The sequence below is a fragment of the Amblyraja radiata genome, chromosome 2 (genome assembly GCF_010909765.2).
Source record: "Amblyraja radiata isolate CabotCenter1 chromosome 2, sAmbRad1.1.pri, whole genome shotgun sequence".
Lineage (NCBI taxonomy): Eukaryota > Metazoa > Chordata > Chondrichthyes > Rajiformes > Rajidae > Amblyraja > Amblyraja radiata.
Window position 1 is genome coordinate 39,035,218 of NC_045957.1, and position 21,761 is coordinate 39,056,978.

Genomic DNA, 21,761 nt, shown 5'->3' on the forward strand with positions numbered 1-21,761 from the left:
CCCTGTCCCACAGTACGAGTTCATTCAAGAGCTCTCCCGAGTTTAAAAGAAAAATTAAACTCGTGGAAGCACGTAGAATGTACATAGTGGGTACGTCGGAGCTCGGGGACGTCTCTTAGCGGCTCGTAACGCTAACGGCAGGTACTCGGGAAACGCGGTAAGCTCGGGAAGACTCGTGAAGAATTTTCAACATGTTGAAAAATGGGTGTGGTGAGAAACGAAGTAGGTATATCAACACGTTTTGGTCTTTTTTTCTTTTCTTTTTATTATTTTTCGTTTTTGTCTTTTTACTTTTTTTTTCAAGTCTTTACTTATTCTGCGACTACACCCTTTGGTAGTTTAGGGGTTTACACATTCAATAGCTCTTTCACTCTCTCTCTTTCTTGCTCTTTTTCTCTCTTTCTATTTTATTTTGTCAATATTAAAATGGAAGATGTACAATAAATGTATTTTGTCATATGCCGCGGTTTATACTACTGTACATTGCTTCTAATAAAAATATTATTTTAAAAAAAACCCAAAAAAGAAAAATGTCCACGAGAGCCCTGAGTACCGACGAGCGGCCATTACCGTAAATCTCCGAGTTCAAATCAGGGCAAACTCGGGAGAATTCTTGAATGAACTCGTACCGTGGGACAGGGCTTTATCTATCACAACTGCCACTACTTCTGGAAGCTCATTCCATACGTCTGTGTGGAAATGTTGCCCTTCAAGTTCCGATTAAACCTTTCACCTTGTGACCCATGTCTGAGAAACGAAGTGCTGGCGTTGGAGAGGGTCCAGAGGAGGTTTACGAGATTGATCTCGGGATGATGGGTTAATATATGATGAGGGTTTGACAGCACTGGGCCAGTACTCGCTGGAGTTTAGAAGGATAAGGGGGGACTCATTGAAACATACCGAATAGTGAAAGGCATGGATAGAGTGGACGTGGAGAGGATGTTTCCACTAATGAGAGAATCTGGGACAAGAGGGCACAGCCTCAGAATAAAATGATGTACCTTTCGAAAGGAGATGATGACCAAATTCATTAGTCGGAGGGTGGTGAATATGTGGAATTTATTGCCACAGACACTGTGGAGGATGTCATTGGGTATTTTTAAGGCAGATTGACAGGTTCTTGATTAGTAAGGGTGGCAAGGGTAATGGGGAGAAGGCAGGAGAATGAATGAGAGAGAAAGATAGATCAGCCTTGATTGAATGGCGGAGTAGACTTGATGGGCAGAATGGCCTAATTCTACTCCTATGACATGAACATGAACCTCTCACATTGAACCTATGTCCACTAATTCTTGATTCCCCTACCCTAGATTGTGTATTCACCCTATTTATTCCCCTTTTACAGGCTATCCCTCAGCCTCCTGTTTTCCAAGGAATAAGGTCTTGGCCGGTCCAACCTCTTCCTATAGCTCAGGCCCTCCAGTTCAACATCTTGTAAATCTTAGTTTAGTTTAGTTTAGTTTAGAGATACAGCGCGGAAATAACCATATAACCATATAACAATTACAGCACGGAAACAGGCCATCTCGGCCCTACAAGTCCGTGCCGAACAATTATTTTCCCTTAGTCCCACCTGCCTGCACTCATACCATAACCCTCCATTCCCTTCTCATCCATATGCCTATCCAATTTATTTTTAAATGATACCAACGAACCTGCCTCCACCACTTCCACTGGAAGCTCATTCCACACCGCTACCACTCTCTGAGTAAAGAAGTTCCCCCTCATGTTACCCCTAAACTTCTGTCCCTTAATTCTGAAGTCATGTCCTCTTGTTTGAATCTTCCCTATTCTCAAAGGGAAAAGCTTGTCCACATCAACTCTGTCTATCCCTCTCATCATTTTAAAGACCTCTATCAAGTCCCCCCTTAACCTTCTGCGCTCCAGAGAATAAAGACCTAACTTATTCAACCTTTCTCTGGAACTTAATTGTTGAAACCCAGGCAACATTCTAGTAAATCTCCTCTGTACTCTCTCTATTTTGTTGACATCCTTCCTATAATTGGGCGACCAAAATTGTACACCATACTCCAGATTTGGTCTCACCAATGCCTTGTATAATTTTAACATTACATCCCAGCTTCTATACTCAATGCTCTGATTTATAAAGGCTAGCATACCAAAAGCTTTCTTTATCACCCTATCTATATGAGATTCCACCTTCAAGGAACTATGCACGGTTATTCCCAGATCCCTCTGTTCAACTGCATTCTTCAATTTCCTACCATTTACCATGTACGTCCTATTTTGATTTGTCCTGCCAAGGTGTAGCACCTCACATTTATCAGCATTAAACTCCATCTGCCATCTTTCAGCCCATTCTTCCAAATGGCCTAAATCACTCTGTAGACTTTGGAAATCCTCTTCATTATCCACAACACCCCCTATCTTGGTATCATCTGCATACTTACTAATCCAATTTACCACACCTTCATCCAGACATGACAAACAACAAAGGACCCAACAGATCCCTGAGGCACACCACTAGTCACCTGCCTCCAACCCGACAAACAGCCATCCACCATTACCCTCTGGCGTCTCCCATTCAGCCACTGTTGAATCCATCTTGCTACTCCTGCATTTATACCCAACAGTTGAACCTTCTTAACCAACCTTCCATGAGGAACCTTGTCAAAGGCCTTACTAAAGTCCATATAGACAACATCCACTGCTTTACCCTCGTCAATTTCCCTAGTAACCTCTTCAAAAAATTCAAGAAGATTAGTCAAACATGACCTTCCAGGCACAAATCCATGTTGACTGTTCCTAATCAGACCCTGTTTATCCAGATGCTTATATATATTATCTCTAAGTATCTTAATTTGCCCACCACTGAAGTCAAACTAACAGGTCTACAAATTGCTAGGTTTACTCTTAGAACCCTTTTTAAACAATGGAACAACATGCGCAGTACGCCAATGCTCAGGGACTATTCCCGTTTCTAATGACATTTGAAATATTTCTGTCATAGCCCCGGCTATTTCTACACTAACTTCCCTCAATGTCCTAGGGAATATCCTGTCAGGACCTGGAGACTTATCCACTTTTATATTTTTCAAAAGTGTCAGTACTTCTTTTACTTTGAAACTCATAGTATCCATAGCTACTCTACTAGTTTCCCTTACCTCACATAATTTAATATCCTTCTCCTTCGTGAATACCGAAGAAAAGAAATTGTTCAATATCTCCCCCATCTCTTTTGGCTCTGCAGATAGCTGTCCACTCTGTCTCTCCAATGGACCAATTTTATCCCTCGTTATCCTTTTGCTATTAATATAGCTGTAGAAACTCTTTGGATTTACTTTCACCTTACTTGCCAAAGCAACCTCATGTCTTCTTTTAGCTTTTCTAATTTCTTTCTTAAGATTTTTTTTACATTCCTTATACTCCTCAAGCACCTCATTTACTTCATGCTGCCTATAATTATGTAGATCTCCCTCTTTTTCCGAACAAGATGTCAAATTTCCCTTGAAAACCAGGGCTCTTTCCAAGAGATTTCCAAGGGAAATAGGCTCTACGCCCGTCGGGTCTGCGCTGACCAGCGATCCCCGCACATTAACATTACCTTATAGACACTAGGGACAATTTTTGCATTTACCAAACCAATTTACCTACACACCTGTACATCTTTGGAGTGGATCTTCTCCGTACACTTGGCTTAGAACAGAACAGGGAAGAGATAAGACTTGCCTTCCATCACAGTGAGGAGGTGTTTGGAGATTCACTGTGATGGATGTTTGTGTGGAACTGTGGGGTGGGGTGTTATGACTGCAGGGAACGAAATTTCATTCGAACCTTTGTTTGTTTGAATGACATTAATGACACCTTTGCTCTAACAGGGTAACCAGAACTGAGCACAATACTCCAAGTACGGTCTCACCAATGTCTTGTACAAGTGTAACATAGTGTCCCAACTTCTAAACTCAATTCCCTGACTGATGAAGGCCAGTATGCCATACACCTTCTTAACCACCCTATTAGCCTGTAATGCTACTTTCAGGGAACTGTGTACTTGTACTCCTAGATCCCTCTGCTCCACAACAATCCCACAGCTCTACTGTTTGTTCACTGTGACGGTCCTGCCCTGGTTTAACTTCCCAACATTCAACACTTAACACGTCTCTGAATAGAACTCCGTTTGCCATTGCTTTCCCACTTTCACAGCTGATCAAGATCCCGCTGTAATTCTACAATACCAACTATTGTAATGTGTTCTGAAAACTTACTACATTCTCATTCAAATTGTCGATGACAAACAGCAATGTGGGCAAATAGAGAGTGTTCCTGACCTCCCATCTACCCCTCTTTGGAGACCTTTGAATTATCTTTAATCGGACTTTATCTTGCCCTATATGTTGTACATTTTATCCTTTATCTGTACACTGTGGACGGCTTGATTGTAATCATGTATAGTCTTTTCTTTGACTGGATAGCACACAAACTAAAGCTTTAATGTCAGCAAATTTGCAGATGACACAAAGCTGGGTGGCAGGGTGAACCTGTGAGGAGGATGCTATGAGGATGCAGGGTGACTTGGACAGGCTGGATGAGTGGGCAGATGCAGTTTAATGTGGATAAATGTGAGGTTATTCACTTTAGTGGCAAAAACAGGAAGGCAGATTATTATCTGATTGGTGTCAAGTTGGGAAAAAGGGAAGTACAACGAGATCTGCGGGTCCTTGTGCGTCAGTCACTAAAAGTAAGCATGCAGGTACAGCAGGCAGTGAAGAAAGCGAATGGCATGTTGGCCTTCATAACAAGAGGAGTTGAGTATTGGAGCAAAGAGGTCCATCTGCAGTTGTGCAGGGCCCTAATGAGACCACACCTGGAGTATTTTGTGCAGTTTTGGTCTCCAAATTTGAGGAAGGACATTCTTAATATTGAGGGAGTGTGGCGTAGGTTCACGAGGTAAATTCCCGGGATGGCGGTACTGTCATATGTTGATAGAATGGAGCGGCTGAGCTTGTATACTCTGGAATTTAGAAGGATGAGAGGATATCTTATTGAAACATATAAGATTATTAAGGGTTTGGACACGCTAGAGGCAGGAAACATGTTCCCAATGTTGGGGGAGTCCACAACCAGGGGCCACAGTTTAAGAATAAGGGGTGAGCCATTTAGAACGGTGATGAGGAAAAACTTTTTCACACAGAGGGTTGTGAATCTGTGGAATTCTCTGCCTCAGAGGATGGTGGAGGCCAATTCTCTGGATGCTTTCAAGAGAGAGTTAGATAGAGCTCTTAAAGATAGCGGAGACAGGGGATATTGGGAGAAGGCAGAAACGAGGTACTGATTGTGGATGATCAGCCATGATCACATTGAATGGCGGTGTTGGCTCGAAGGGCCAAATGGCCTACTCCTGCACCTATTGTCTATTGTCTATGTTTATTTTCACTGTAGCTCAGCCCACGTGACAGTAATAAATTAAACTAACCTAAACAATAGGCCCAGCACCGATCCCTGAAACACAATACTAGTCACAGGCGTAGGGGGACTGCCGTGAGGAGGGGGAGTGGGGGGCAGGACAAAGGGGAGACCTGGAGCGGGGGTACTTTGTAACATTGTCAGCTCCCTTTATGGGAGACTATTTGCATACCTTGGGTATGCATGCAAAGAATTTCACTGTGACTTGTCACATGTAACAATGAAGTATTCAATTCAGTTCAGTTCATAAAACAACCTTTCAATACCACCCGCCGCATCCTACTATGAAACCAATTCTGTATACAGTTAGCTAGCGCCCCCTGGATCCCTAGTGATCCAGTACAGCCGACCATGCAGAACCTTATCAAAGGCCAAAGGTGGACACAAAATGCTGGAGTAACTCAGTGGGACAGGCTACATCTCCGGAGAGAAGGAATGGGCGACGTTTCGAGTTGAGACCCTTCTTCAGACCTCAACCCGAAGTCACAAAATTCAAATTCTGCTGAATATTATAGCCACTGAAGTTTTTGCAATCGTTTCACCAGCTATGCTAATAGTTAGGATAATGGTGGACAAAAAGTAGCCTTGCAGCTCAGAGCGCAGAAACAGGCCCTCAGTCTGCACCAATAATAATAATAATAATAATAATCTTTATTGTCATTGTACAAGACAACAAAATTTTGTTGGAGCAGTCCTCCAGCTGCACAGGAATATGAGTATAAAAATACGTTTAAAAAAGAACTATTAAAAAATCAGACTATAAACATATAGGAGTATGGGCGGGTGTGTGAGATAGAGGGGGGGAATCAGTGTGGGAGGGGGATAGAGTTCAGTAGTGTCACAGCTCTATGGTAGAAGCTGTTTTTTAGTCTTGTCGTGCGGGCGCTCAGTGTCCTGTATCGTCTTCCTGAGGGCAGGAGGGTGAAGAGGCAGTGTCCAGGGTGTGTGCTGTCTCTAATAATGCCCTTGACCCGCCGGATGCAGCGGGTCCGGTAGATGTCCTCCAGTCTGGGGAGCTGGGTGCCAGTGATCCTCTCAGCAGTCTTAATGACGCGTTGGAGAGCTTTCCCGTTCTCTGCGGTGCACCAACCAGCGATCCCCGCACATTAACACCATTGTACACGAGGGACAATTTTTACATCTACACCAAGCCAATTAACCTACAAACCCGTATGTCCTTGGAGTGTGGGAGGAAACCGAAGATCTCGGAGGAAACCCACGCAGGTCACGGGGAGAACGTACAAACTCCGCACAGACAGCACCCGTAGCCAGGATCGAACCCGGGTCTCTGGCGCTGTAAGGCAACAACTCTTACCGCTGTGCCACCGTGCCGCCCTAAATAGCGCCAATCTTTTTTCATCAACTGAATGAATCTATGAGGCAGTATTGTAATACAAAAGCTCATTCTGTTACCTCATTGTTACAGGAACCCGTGTTCAATCATGACCTGTGTTCTCCATGTTTCTGCATCGTTTTCCACTTGGTGCTCTTGTTTCTTTGCGCATCCCAAATAAGAACTGGTCGTTATACGATCCATTTATGTTGGCAAATGACAAAGCGAACCAAAATGAAATACGGCACATGAGAGAGAAACATTTGGGAGGGAAGTGGAAAGGGGAACATTACATTTCTTGGTGAAATCATAAAAGTTTGATCAATACCTTCTGCTGCATCCAAATATATTCCCCGTACCTAATAATGTTAGTTGTCAATGCCAAGTTCCAGTAGAAGTTAGAGCGACTACGTGAAGAAAATCTCTGCCATTGACAGTGATTTTAAAAAGGAGCCTTCTGGTCAGATGTTGCAGGTACTAAAGACAAGAACTGGAACCCCAAGGGATGTGGCACAGATGCACGCACTTATCACCATAGTATTTACAGAAACAAAATCCCACCATGACCCACGGTGGAGCAGCGGTAGAGCCACTGCCTTACAGCGCCAGCAATCCGGGTTCGATCCCGACCACGGAGTTTGTACGTTCTTCCCATGACCTGCGTGGGTTTTCTCCGAGTTCTTCGGTTTCCTCCCACACTCCAAAGACGGACAGGTTTGTAGGTTAATTGTCTTGGTATAAATTGGAAAATTCTTAAATAAAATTCTGAAGGGATTATCCACTGTAAGTTATCCCCCATTGGTGAGTGGTGGAATGTAGGGAGGAGAGGTTACAGGTAAAATTGCACGACATGAAATTGCTCTGTGACTCAGCATAGACTCAATGGCCAAATGGTGAAAGGAAATATTGAAATCTGAAGTAACAATGACATATGATGAAAGAATGGATCAACTGGGCTTATATTCAATGCAATTTAGAAGGATGATAGGAGATCTTAAGAGATTAGACACGCGAGATGCAGGAAAAATATTCCCCATATTGTCACAGTTTAAGAATAAGGGGTGGGTCATTTAGGACTGAGATGAGGAAAAACTTTTACAGCCGGAGAGTTGTGAATCTGTGGAATTCTCGGCCACAGAAGGCAGTGGAGGCCAATTCACTGGATGTTTTCAAGAGAGAGTTAAATATAGCTCTTAGGGCTAACGGAATTAAGGGATATGGGGAGAAGGCAGGAACGGGTTACTGATTGTGGATGATCACAGTGAATGGCGGTGCAGGCTCGAAGGGCCGAATGGCCTACTCCTGCACCTATTGTCTATTGTCTATAACATACCATGCAGCCACAGTGACAGAGCTGAGGAGAGGAATACATTTTACATTTTTTTATACTCTAGTTCTAGTATAACTATCTAGTTATAGAGTAGATTCCTGAATATTACATTTTCTTTTGAAAAAGAAAAAAAAAAGGTCTTGTAATCCAATTTTTAATGCAACCTGTATAGATCTCGTATTTGGCTCAAGGATCTTGGTTCCTGGCATCATTGGAGTCCTCCAGTACACCGTTTTTTTCATTGACCCTGAAACCGTTAGTGATTTTAAAGGTATGTCGGGAGCAGCAGGAACAAAGCCAAACGGGCAGTTAAAATTACTGTAGTGCACTTCTATTCCTGCAGGCAGTCTTTGTGAGCCCACGCAGATCATAGTTCAAGAGTTAAGAGTGTTTTATTGTCAAATGTCCCAGATGGGACAATTAAATTCTTACTTGCAGCAGCACAACAGAATATGTAAACATAGTACATAACAGGAGAAAAAAAGTTCAGTGTGTGTATATACACATGCACACATACTCAATCTCAATAAATAACAAATATAGTGCGATAATAATGATAGTCTGTTGCAGTTCAGAGCCTATTTGTTGTCGTGTTTAATAGCCTGATGGCTGTGGGGAAGTAGCTGTTCCTGAACCTGGACGTTACAGTTTTCAGGCTCCTTCACTTTCTTCCCGATGGCAATGGTGAAATGACTGTGTGGCCAGGATGGTGTGGGTCTTTGATGATGTTGGCTGCCTTTTTGAGGCAGTGGCTTCGATAGATCCCTTCGATGGTGGGGAGGTCAAAGCCGGTGATGGACTGGGCAGTGTTCACAACTTTCTGCAGTCTTTTCCGCTCCTGGAAGTTCAAGTTACCGAACCAGGCCACGATGCAACCAGTCAGTATGCTCTCCACTATGCACCTGTAGAAGTTCAGGAGCAAGGATCACAACACAATTTTAAACCAGAATTGTGCAAATTGTTTCCTCTAGGTAACTTTGCCTTTCTGAATCATGACATCTTTCTAAGAATGTGAATTGAATGTGTCATCTGCAGGATGGCACCCTCAGCATTACACCTCTGCTTTATTTAAGTATATGCATCAAATATTTACCCCTTGGGCAAGTTTTGGAACAGCAGTTTTTTTTAAATTAATGAAGTTAATTTCATTTTAACATGTTTGTAAAACCAGTCTCTGTTAGTAATCTAACTTGTATGAATTATAATTAAATCTAATAACGAATGGTATTACACTTACGTTAAAAAAATGCACATGATATTAGACACAAAAAACTGGAGGATCTCAGCAGGTTAGACTGTATCTCTGGAGAAAGGGAATAGGTGACGTTTCGGGTCGAGACCCATCTTCAGACTAATGACGGGTCTCGAACCGAAACATCACATAGAAACATAGAAAATAGATGCAGGAGGAGGCCATTCGGCCTTTCGAGCCAGCACCGCCATTCATTGCGATCATGGCTGATCGGCCCCAATCAATAACCCGTGCCTGCCTTCTCCCCATGTCCCTGGATTCCACTAGCTCCTAGAGCTCTATCTAACTCTCTCTTAAATCCATCCAGTGATTTGGCCTTCACTGGGGCAGGGAATTCCACAAATTCACAACTCTATGGGTGAAAACGTTTTTTCTCACCTCAGTCTTAAATGACCCCTTTATCCTAAGACTGTGACCCCTGGTTCTGGACTCGCCCAACATTGGGAACATTTTTCCTGCCTCGAGCTTGTCCAGTCCTTTTATAATTTTATATCACCTATATCTTTCCTTCAGAGATGCTGCCTGACCCGCTGATTCACTCCAGCATTTTGTGTCGATCAGCGTCAGCAGTTCCTTCCTACACAATGCATGCGATATGTTTTGTTTTGGAGCTGCAATATCGAATAACTTAAGATTTATTGATAGCTAAGGAAGAAGGATGTGAGTCTGATGGCGAGAACTGCTTTCACGATTCAACTGCAGAAGATGAGCAGACCCATGATCCAAAAGTGCAGGAATACCTTCAGCAAAAAGACACAGCAGTAATCTTCCCAGAAGCACCAGAGGAGCAACATAGAAGAGCCACACCAGAACCTAGTGGACAAGAAGAAAATGGTAATTTAAGTATTAGCTCTATTGCACGTAATCTCTAACCATTTAAAGCCCTGTCCCACGGTACGAGTTCATTCCAAGAGTTCTCCCGAGTTTGCCCTGATTCGAACTCGGAGATTTACGGTAATGGCCACTCGTCGGTACTCGGGACTCTCGTGGACATTTTTTTCATCATGTTGAAAAATCTTCACGAGTCTTCCCTTGTTTACCTGCCGTTAGCGAGTCTTCCCAAGCACCTGCCGTTAGCGCTAAGAGACGTCCCCGAGCTCCGACGTACCGGCTACGTTCATTCTCCGTGCTTACCACGAGTTTCATTTTTTAAAAACTCGGGTGAGCTCTTGGAATGAACTCGTACCGTGGGACAGGGCTTTTACAAAATACACTATTTGCTACAGAAAACGAAAATAAAAACTGCAAGTGATGGAAATTTGAGATTAAAACAGTAAATTCTGGTAACGCAACAGTTTTAATGAAGGGGCCTAGACCTGCAATGAAACCTAACATTTTCCACAGATGCTGACAGACCTTATGAATATTTCCAAAGGTAGACAAAAATGCTGGAGAAACTCAGCAGGTGAGGCAGCATCTATGGAGTAAAGGAAATAGGCGACGTTTCGGGTCGAGACACTTCTTCAGACTCCAGCATTTTTGTCTACCTTCGATTTTCCAGCATCTGCAGTTCCTTCTTAAACATTATGAACATTTCCAGCATTTTCTGTTTCCATTTAATGTTTGTTACAGTTTATTTTGTCTCTGTGTTTGGTGCAATGGATGGCTTACACAAAACCTGTACTGGATGAAAAATGTAGCACTGTGTATATACAGGGCATTCTTGATTATAATGAAAAATAAAGGTAGAACAAACAAAGGTAGAATAAATAGTCTGACATCGAGGATGCAACCGTTATATAAATGATAACTAGCCTCTTATGATATTTCAACCTGATATGTGGTTAGTTTACATTCCTGTCTGGAATTCTTATTTCCTGTCTCCTGGGAACCTCTGTATTTATTTGGACTACAGACCTGGCCACCATTCATTGTAAAGGTCTTCCCAAGCACATACGTACCAAGCACCACACCACTCTCTTTCAAATGAGGTGACAAAGGAGAATGGTGAAGATAGGGCAGTGGAAGATATATATGGATGTTAAGAAGGCTTTGGATACAGTCCCTTATAGTAAGCTGATCCCACAAATTAAGATGTAAGGGATTCACGTTGACTTGGTCGTTTGAATTCAGAATGGGCTTATTCGTAGAAGACAGGGTTGTGGCGGAAGGTAGATATTCAGGCTGGAGGTCTGTGACCAGTGGAGTTCCACAGGGATCTGTGCTGGGACCTCTGCTGTTTGTGACATATAGAGATGGCCTGAATGTAAATGTAGATGGGTTGGTGAATAGTTTTGCCGACGACACCAAGATTGGAGGAGTTGCAGACAGTGAGGAAGGCCGTCAGAAGATTCAGCGGGATGTGGTTCAGCTGCAGAATTAGGCAGAGAAATGGCAGATGGGGTTTAAACCAAGCAAGTGTGCGATGATGCACTTCTTTGTTTGTGTCCTTCTTCCATGTTTCAAATGTTGACATCGCTGTCATCGTCCGTCCTGAAAAGGACGCAAGCTTCCGGCGACAATCAGTGGGAGCCATCACTGGTCGCAATAGATGACGGGGGTTGCAGAATTAGCTCGGGATACTTCCAGTTTCCAGCCCTGCGACTTGAACGCTTCTGCTATGGGGCCATCATGCATTTGGAGAGGGAATGGAAGGGAAAAGTATACAGTTAATGGCAAGACCCTGGACAGCTTTGATGTACAGAGGGATCTTGAAGTCCTAGTTCATAGCTTGCTGAAGGTGGCAGCGCCAGTGGATAGGGTGGTAAAGAAGATACTTGGTATGTTTATCTTTACAGCTATGGGTTTGTATATAAGGGTCAGGGAGGTCATGATGCAGCTCTATAGGCCTTTGGTTAGGCCGCATTTGGAGTATTGCGTGCAGTTCTGGTCTCCCAATTACAGAAAAGATGTGGAGACTTTGGAGAGTGCAGCGGAGATTTACCAGAAGGCTCACAAAAAAACTGGAGAAACTCAGCGGGTGCAGCAGCATCTATGGAGCGAAGGAAATAGGCAACGTTTCGGGCCAAAACCCTTCTTCAGAGTCAGTCTGAAGAAGGGTTTTGGCCCAAAACGTTGCCTATTTCCTTCGCTCCATAGATGCTGCTGCACCCGCTGAGTTTCTCCAGTTTTTTTGTGTACCATCGATTTTCCAGCATCTGCAGTTCCTTCTTGAACACTTTACCAGAAGGCTGCCTGGATTAGCGGATTCAGCTAATTCACGGAGAATTAGCGGTTTCAGGACGAGGTTGGATAGACTTGGATTGTTTTCGCTGGAACGTTGGAGGTTGAGGGAAATCTTGCTAGAAGCATATAAAATTATGAGAGGGATAGACAGGATAGGCAGTCAAAACATTTTTTCCCATGGTTGAAATCAAAGATCCTAGAGCGGAGCAAGATAGTCTACTCCTGCAAAATCCAATGGACTGACGTGTAGTACGCAACGGAGCATAACCTCCGCCATTTCAGTAAACCCAACCCTATCTTTGATCTGACCAGACTTCAGTTATGCGTTCAGTTAAAACAGCACATAGCTTGTACAGGGAGGAACTGCAGATGCTGGTTTAAACCGAAGACAGACACAAAAGGTTGGAGTAACTCAGCGGATCAGGCAGCATCTCTGGAGAGAAGGAATAGGTGATATTTCAGGTCGCCTTTTTCGACAGCTGCCATGACCCGTTACTGAGCAATTGCACCCTCCTCCCTCCTTTATTACAAAAAAATAAACACTTTCATTTCCCCGGACCCGAATGCTGCAAAAAACGTAATCTTTTTTTTTTGTGTTTTAAAACATTGCGGGACCAGGGTTTGTTTTTAGAAAGAAGGTAGACACAAAATGCTGGAGTTACTCAGCGGGACAGGCAGCATCTCTGGAGAGAAGGAATGGGTGGCGTTTCGGGCCGAGACCCTTCTTCAGACACTTTGTTTTTAGAAAACGGTGTTTGACCTACAAAATAAATGCAACATTCCTGTGAAGGGGGAATAAACGGCGATGTGCAAGTGTTAGGATCTCTCTCTCTCTCTCTCTCTCTCTCTCTCTCTCTCTCTCTCTCTCTCTCTCTCTCTCTCTCTCTCTCTCTCTTGCAAACACATCCTGTACGTGAATTCGCAGCTTTATCCTGCGCTACTTAATCCAAGGGTGAGCGAACGTGCGTACAGACGGACGAAAGCAACGATCATAGAGCGGAATAGCTGACATTTCGGGTCGAGACCCTTCTTCAGACTGAGTCATGGGAAAGAGGAACAAGAGATATAGATGGTACTCAGGACAAATGAATGGAAGATATGCCTGTATCTCCCGTTTCCCTTTCCCTTGACTGTCAGTCTGAAGAAGGGTCTCGACCCGAAATGTCACCAATTCCGCTCAATGATCTTTGCTTTCGTCCGTCTGTCCGCGTGTTCGCTCGCTCTTGGTGCTGGCGCTTCTCCCCTCAGACTCCAACAAACAAACACACACACACACACACACACACACACACACACACACACACACACAGCATGTCCGGCAGATCGGTGCGGGCCGAGACCAGGAGCAGGGCGAAGGATGATATCAAACGGGTCATGGCAGCTATCGAAAAAGTACGGAAATGGTAAGGGGGAAATTTAAAAAAATACCCAAAGGAAATAGATGTTTAACAAAAAAAAAGGGGGCCGGCGATCGCTCCGTGTCCGTGTCCGTGTCGGAGGGAAGGGGGGGGGAGGGAGGCTTGAATGGGTGCAGGATTTTCTGGAGCTCCTTCCTAATGGCAATATTTTGTAAGTTCAAAGTTAATAAGGAAGACTAGGCAGGAATATCAAAATGATCACCTGCTGCTGAGGAAAAAAAAAGATGATTTGTGTATGAAGACACCATGCAATGCATGCGATGCAAAGATACTAGAGCGGAGACGGATGCTGGTTACGGAAATGGCGCTAAAGATTACCCATGACCTACTACGGCTTTTTCGTCGAGTGGACTTCATGCTCCGGTCTAGGATCTTTGGTTGAAATGTCCAACACTACAGGGCATAAAGTGAGAGGGGGCAAGTTTGCTATACAGAGAGTGGCGGGGACCTGGAACACATTGCCATGGGGTGGTGGTGGAGACAGACACAATAGTGGCGTTTTCGGGCTTTTTGATAGGCACATGGAAGTGCAGGGAATAGAGGGATATGGATCATGTACAGGCTGAGGAGATCAGTTTAACCAGGCATCATGTTCGGCACAAACAAGGGCTGCATCCAGTGCTGTATAGTTCTAAGTTCTAAATGCATTTAAGTTTTATTGACCACAATCATTTTCAAACACCAGCCTCAATAAATATTAAGCGTTTAATTTTTCCTTAATGTGATTGCTTCCTTGTTGGAAGTATTTTGAGATGCAGTTCATTGGATGCAGATCTTGTAAAATATCTTTGCTGATACATATGTTGATTTTCTTTTTTTTTATATCTACCATCTTGGAAACTTCTTTGTGCACCAGTAATGTTTTGACTGTACTTTGCAAAACAAAGAAGGGTCCCAAGCGAAACGTCACTGTTCAAGTCCTTCAGAGCTCCGGCATGAACCACTGAGTTACTCCAGCATTTTGTGCTTTAAAAAAAAATGTTGTCCAATCTGTCGCGAGTAAGTCCTGTGATTTCCTTCATCATTTTCTTTCAATTTGGTTTCTTTCCACTTTCAGTATTTTTTTAACCAATCATTTTGTATATTTTTTCTCCTTTTTTTGTTAAAGTCCCTCAAAAATATAACTTCTAACTGTTTTGTTAAGAAATATTTCAGCAAATATGTTCAAAATTATTTGTAAATACTTGGAGTGCAGGAGGATGAGGGGTGATCTTATAGAGGTGTATAAAATCACGAGAGGAATAAATCGGGTAGACACACTGAGTCTCTTGCCCAGAGTAGGGTAATCGAGGACCAGAGGACATAGGTTTAAGGTGAAGGGCAACAGATTTAATAGGGATCTGTGGTGTAACTTTTCACACAAAGGGAGGTGGGTGTATGAAACAAGCTGCCAGAGGAGGTAGTTGAGGCTGGGACTATCCCAATGTTTAAGAAATAGTTAGACAGGTACATGGAAAGGACAAATTTGGAGAGATATGGACCAAACCAAACACAGGCAGGTGGGACTAGTGCAGCTGGGACATGTTGGCCAGTGTGGGCAAGTTGGGCCGAAGGGCCTGTTTCCACACTGTATCACTCTGACTCTAAATGAACAAAACAGAAATAAATAAAAAGAATTACAACAATGCTCTGTCCAATGCAGTTTTTTTGCCATCCGACCAAGATGTAATTAAGTCATGTCTTGGATAACAACTGTATTGAATCTCAACACAAAATGCTGCAGCAACTCAGTGGGACAGGCAGCATTTCTGGATAGAAGGAATGGGAGGTGTTTTGGGTCGAGAACCTTCTTCTATTCCCTGACTTTACATGTGTTTTACACCTGTAATTAGTGTGCACATAATATTTGCACGCCCAGCATTATGTTGAATGCACAGAAGAACAAAAAAAAATCAAATCAAGTCAGACCAGGTTGGACTAAGTGGTGAAAATCAAATCCAAAATAAATACTAATTTTGCAATTGAAAATGTATAATGCAGCATTGTGTACTAAGGAGTTGCTTGTAAATACACTGCTGTTATTGTGCTGTTCATTTCAGTAACAGCTTAAAAGGACAATGTCGTACCTATCATATTCCATTTTTCACGGAGAAATTCCATAGGGCATTGTTCGTGGCCTGTGGAGGTCTTTGTATCTGGTTCAAAGTGTCAGTTTTATGCTTTGGCACATATTACATCATTTACTCATCTGTCCAATTTTGAAAGAAATTACTTTGGTGAATTACAATTGTTGATTGTTAATCAGACTATAAAGAACATGTTTCTATACAGCATTGTTCCAGGCCTGACATTATTAAACTGATAAACTTGCCCATGTCGATCTAATGGTCCACTTATCCTAGCGCCACCTGCCTGCACGTGGCCCATATCCCTCTAGACTCTTGTTATCCATGTACCTGCCCAAATGTCTTTTAAATGCTGTTATAGTATCTGTCGACTATCTTTTCTGGCAGCTAATTCCATATACCCACCAATCTTTGCCTGTAAGAGATGCCCCTCAGGTTCCTATTAAATCTTTCTTCTCTCACCTTAAGCCTATGTCCTCCGGTTCTTGATTCCCCTACTCTGAGTAAAAGTCACCCCATCTATTCCTCTCATGATCTTAGACACCTCTCTAAGATCACCCTGTGCTCTCCTGCGCTCCAAGGAATACAGCCCCAGCCTGCCCAACCTCACCCTGTAGCACAGCCCCTCAAGTCCTGGCAACATCCTCCTAAATCTTCTCTGTACTCTTTCTAGCTTCACAACATCCTCATTGTAGCAGGCGAACCAAATCTAAACACAGTACTCCAAATGCGGCCTCATCAACGTCTTGTACAGCTGTAACATAACATCCCAACTTCTATACTCAATACCCTAATTGATGAAGGCCAGTGTACTGTTCTAGTTTTACTGCTCATATTCCCTCGTTATCATCTCCCCAGGCAACAATGGGCCATGTTGGGCTCTTTGGCCATCGGTGCTGGCTCCGATTTGTTCCCTACCTAACTCACAGCCAACAATGGCCTGTTTTCTTCATCATCGTCACTTTTTTGCTTATCTTTCATTCATTTGTTCTATATCTCTCAATATCACCGCCTATATCTCTAGTCCCCCTCTCCCCTGATTCTCAGTCCGAAGAAAGGTCTCGAACCGAAACGTCACATATTCCTGTATTCATGTATTATAGGGGAAAAATACATGTGAAGTTGGGTAATAGAAGAAGGGTCTCGACCCGAAACACCACCCATTCCTTCTATCCAGTCATGCTGCCTGACCCGCTGAGTTACTCCAGCATTTTGTGCCTAACCTATTCCCCTAATGTTATGAAGGGGAATGGCTACAGGGATCACCTGCGCTCATTGTCTACTCCCTTTCCTCGCAGGCACACACCTCCTCTCTTCTAAAGTAGTTGCTCTTAAAAATCCTAACTCTGCCTTGTAGGATCATACTGAATATCACAAATCATCCCACAATGTGTGCACGGCATGGGAAATCACTCTGTAAAACATTTGTAATTGCAGAAGTTCCCTAAGAGCAAAAGTGACACTTGTATATAAAGAGCACATCAACATTGAACATGTTGAACATGAGCGGTCACGGTAGAGGTAGAGTTGCTGCCTTACAGTGAATGCAGCGCCGGAGATCCGGGGTCGATCCCGACTACGGGTGCTGTCTGTACGGAGTTTGTACGTTCTCCCCGTGACCTGCGTGGGTTTTCTCCGAGATCTTCGGTTCCCCCCCACACTCCAATAGGTTTGTAAGTTAATTGGCTTGGTAAATGTAAACATTGTCCCTAGTGTGTGTAGGATAGTGTTAATTGTATGGGGATCGCTGGTCGGCGCAGACCCGGTGGGCCGAAGGTCCTGTTTCCGCGCTGTATCTCCAAACTAAACTAAACTAAACTAAACATATGGAATACAGGAAACTGTGGACACAGGAATCTTGAGCAAAACGCACAAAGTGCTGGAGGAACTCAGCAGGCCAGGCAGCACCTGCGGAGGGATGGGACTGATGATGTTTCAGGTCGTGACCCTCCTTCAGACCGACAGAGAGAAAAAGAGAGCTTCTTCTAAGTATGCATGATCTGAGGGGATTTTTCACGGAGTAGTAAAAAACGGAGACGCAAGAACTACAGATACTTTGGCAGCTTTCTCTGCACCCCCCCTCCACCTCCCCCTCCAGCACGTTTATCAGTCTGAAGAAGTGTCTTGACTCGAATCATCTTATGTCCAATCCCTCCACAGATGCTACCTCACCTGCTGAGTTCCACCAGCACTTAGTGCTTTGTCCAAATGGAACCGGTACAATTATATATAAATATTGCAGCTCTGTGGTTGAGTGCACGACAAAAAATGATTCCTTGACACAAAAGGGTATTTATTTTTAATCTTGAAATATTTTTCATGTAATATTCTGTAATGTTTGTCAACCAAAAGTACTTTTGCAGGGGACAAACCAAAATGTCCACTTTGATTCACAACTCTTAAATGCAGATGCATGGGCTGCAATTTGTGGTTTTACCTGATATATTATTAAAATGCAACTATAACACTTTCATTTTCTTGTAACTTGGAAATGGGGAGGAAAAATTGGGTGCTACTCATGTTTGATGTGGGTGACTATAATATAAACTGCGGAGCATCTTGGTCAATACAGCTCACCCCATCCATGACACACTGGTCAACCTGAGGAGCACCTTCAGCAACAGACTGGTTCCACCAAGATACAGGACAGAACGCCACAGGAGATCCCTCTTCCCCGTGGCTATCAAACTGTACAACTCATCCCCCTTCTGCCGTGGGGTAGACTGAGTCTCCCCCCCCCCCCCCACCAATCTTTGCACATCCCCAATCCTTTCCACTCGTCACTTTAATTTCATATATTGTTGTGTTTTATGACTGTTGGCAGATCACTTTCCCTCCTGGGATGAATAAAGTTCTATCGTATCGTATATTTAAAACGTGTAAGTCACAGGAGCAAGGTCGTTTATCTGGTCAGCCTATGCTTCCCAATCAATTTTAATTGTATGGGAAGCATAATTAGTAAGTTCTCTTTTAGGAATAGATGCAAATAATGTGTATTTATATATACCGTTTCAAATTTACAGGAACACCTGATGCTTTTGCACAGCTGCTCACCTGCCCGTATTGCGATAGAGGATACAAGCGTTTGACTTCACTAAAAGATCACATAAAATATCGGCATGAGAAAAACGACGACAACTTCAGCTGTTCCCTCTGTCGCTACACATTTGCCTACAGAACACAACTGGATCGTCACATGGCTTCACACAAGTCAGGACGAGATCAGGTATAAAGAGGAAACCAATTCTGCTCCAAGCGATCTCATTGAAACGTACCAAGTTCTGATCGGGCTTGGCAGGCTTGGATGTGGAGAGGATGTTCCTTCTGGCTGAAGGAGGGGACTAGAACAAGAGCCCCAATCTCAGGATGGTACACAAAATTGCTGGGGAAACTCAGCGGGTGCAGCAGCATCGATAGAGCGAAGGAAATAGGCGACGTTTCGGGCCGAAACCCTTCTTCAGACTGATGGGGGGTGGGGGGGGGGGGGGAGAAGGAAGGAAAAGGGGAGGAGGAGGAGGAGCCCGAGGGCGGTCGGATGGGAGGGTGGGAGGAGACAGCTAGAGGGTTAAGGAAGGGGAGGAGACAGCAAGGGCTAGCCAAATTGGGAGAATTCAATGTTAATGCCATCCGGACGCAAGGTCCCCAGACGGAATATGAGGTGCTGTTCCTCCAATTTCCGCTGTTGCTCACTCTGGCAATGGAGGAGACCCAGGACAGAGAGGTCGGATTGGGAATGGGAGGGGGAGTTGAAGTGCTGGGCCACCGGGAGTTCAGGTAGGTTATTGCGGACTGAGCGGAGGTGTTCGGCGAAACGATCGCCCAACCTACGCTTAGTCTCCCCAATCTCAGGATATGCGTTTACACCCTTGGATAAAAATCTTCCTTTTGAAGGTGGTGAACCTGTGGAATTCTCCACCCACAAAAGGCTGTGCAGGTCAAGTCGCTATTTAAGGAGTCCTGTATAGATTGGATGTGGAGAAGATGCTTCCACTAGTGGGAAAGTCTGGGACCAGAGGTCATAGAATTACATAACGTTCCTTTAGGAAGGAGATGACGAGAAATGTCTAGTCAGAGGGTGGTGAATCTGAGAAATTCATTGCCAAGGAAGGCTGTGGAGGCCAAGTCAATGGATATTTTTAAGGCAGAGAAAAATAGATTCTTGATTAGTACGGGTGTCAGGGGTTATGGGGAGAAGGGGGTAAGGAGCAAGAGATAGATCGAATGGCGGAGTAGACTTGATCGGCCGAATGGCCTAATTCTGCTCGTATCACTTATAAACATGAGATCGAGGCAATAGACAATAGGTGCAGGAGTAGGCCTTTCAGCCCTTCGAGTCAGCACCGCCATTCACTATGATCATTGCTGATCATCCACAACCAGTACCCCGTTCCTGCCTTCTCCCCATATCCCCTAACTCCGCTATCTTTAAGAGCTCTATCTAACTCTATCTTGAAAGCATACAGATAATTGGCCTCCACTGCCTTCTGTGGCAGAGAATTCCACAGATTCACAACTCTCTGGGTGAAAAAGTGTTTCCTCATCTCAGTTCTAATTGTCTGACCCCTTATTCTTAAACTGTGGCCCCTGGTTCTGGACTCCTGCAACATCGGGAACATGTTTCCTACCTCTAGTGTGTCCAATTCCTTAATAATCTTTTATGTTTCAATAAGATAACCTCTCATCCTTCTAAATTCCAGTGTATACAAGCCCAGTCGCTCCATTCTTTCAACATATGACAGTCCCGCCATCCTGGGAATTAACCTGGTGAACCTACGCTGCACCCTCAATAGCAAGAATGTCTTTCCTCAAATTTTGAGACCAAAACTGCACACAATATTCCAAGTGTGGTCTCACTAGGGCATGCTAAGGGGTGTATGGGGAAAGAGCTGGAATCTGATATTGAAATAGAGGATTAGCAATGGATGTATTGAATGATGAACCAAGTTCACCGAGCCATATTATCTACTGCCTCTTCTATGTATACAGAGCTAATTGCCATTTATCTACTTTAATTTTGTCTAGTGAACCCTGTTAATTTGTAAGGTTAATAGTTCCAGTAGAAGGTGGATACAAAATGCTGGAGTAACTCAGCGGGACAGGCAGCATCTCTGGAGAGTAGGAATGGGTGACGATTCAGGTCGAGACCCTTCTTCAGAGTTCTTTCCAGTGGTCACTTAAATGGAAATGTTTGATTTTGTTCCCTCCTTCTCACCCACCTCCTTCCTGCACATTTCATCTGCTCCACTGCGAAATCTCATCATGGTATGCCTACTTTGAAGAAGGTCTCCTCATCTTTCTGACGAGAGTTCACCTTACACTTCCTTATCTCTGTGTCTCCCTCTCCCCTGACTCTCAGTCTGAAGAAGGGTCTCGACCCGAAACGTCACCCATTCCTTCTCTCCAGAGATGCTGCCTGTCCCGCTGAGTTACTCCAGCATTTTGTGTCTGTCTTCGGTGTAAACCAGCATCTGCAGTTCCTTCCTACACAGAAACCCGTATCTGTTTTTCTGATATCTCCGGCTTCAATGATATTAATTCCTACTTCCATCTTCCACCCTCCGTAACATTAGTTCATCTAAAAGTCTACTGCCCATATCCTAATTTATCCTATGCCCTGTTTAACCAGTGACTTGGAAATCTACATCTGATCTAGCAGCAGTTACAGGAAATAACATAATGCCATAAGGAGCAGAATTAGGCCATTCAGCCCATCAAGTCCACTCTATCATTCAATCATGGCTGATCTATCTCTCCCTCCTAAACCCATTCTCCTGCCTTCTCCCCATAACCCCTGACACCCGTACTAATCAAC

At 43.9% G+C, this 21,761-nt stretch overlaps 1 protein-coding gene across 7 annotated transcripts in view; it reads left to right on the top strand.

The window, feature by feature from the left end:
• zeb1 (zinc finger E-box binding homeobox 1) overlaps positions 1-21,761 on the top strand; it is a 181,025-nt gene that overhangs the window by 123,985 nt on the left and 35,279 nt on the right. For 5 of the 7 annotated variants that reach the window (XM_033045331.1, XM_033045286.1, XM_033045297.1 and 2 more), the window contains exons 4-5: positions 9,985-10,173; positions 18,973-19,175. In XM_033045331.1, the coding sequence (XP_032901222.1) occupies positions 9,985-10,173; positions 18,973-19,175 (392 nt within the window). The remainder of the gene's footprint in view (positions 1-9,984; positions 10,174-18,972; positions 19,176-21,761) is intronic. The other 2 variants (XM_033045321.1, XM_033045328.1) reach the window with 1 other exon arrangement.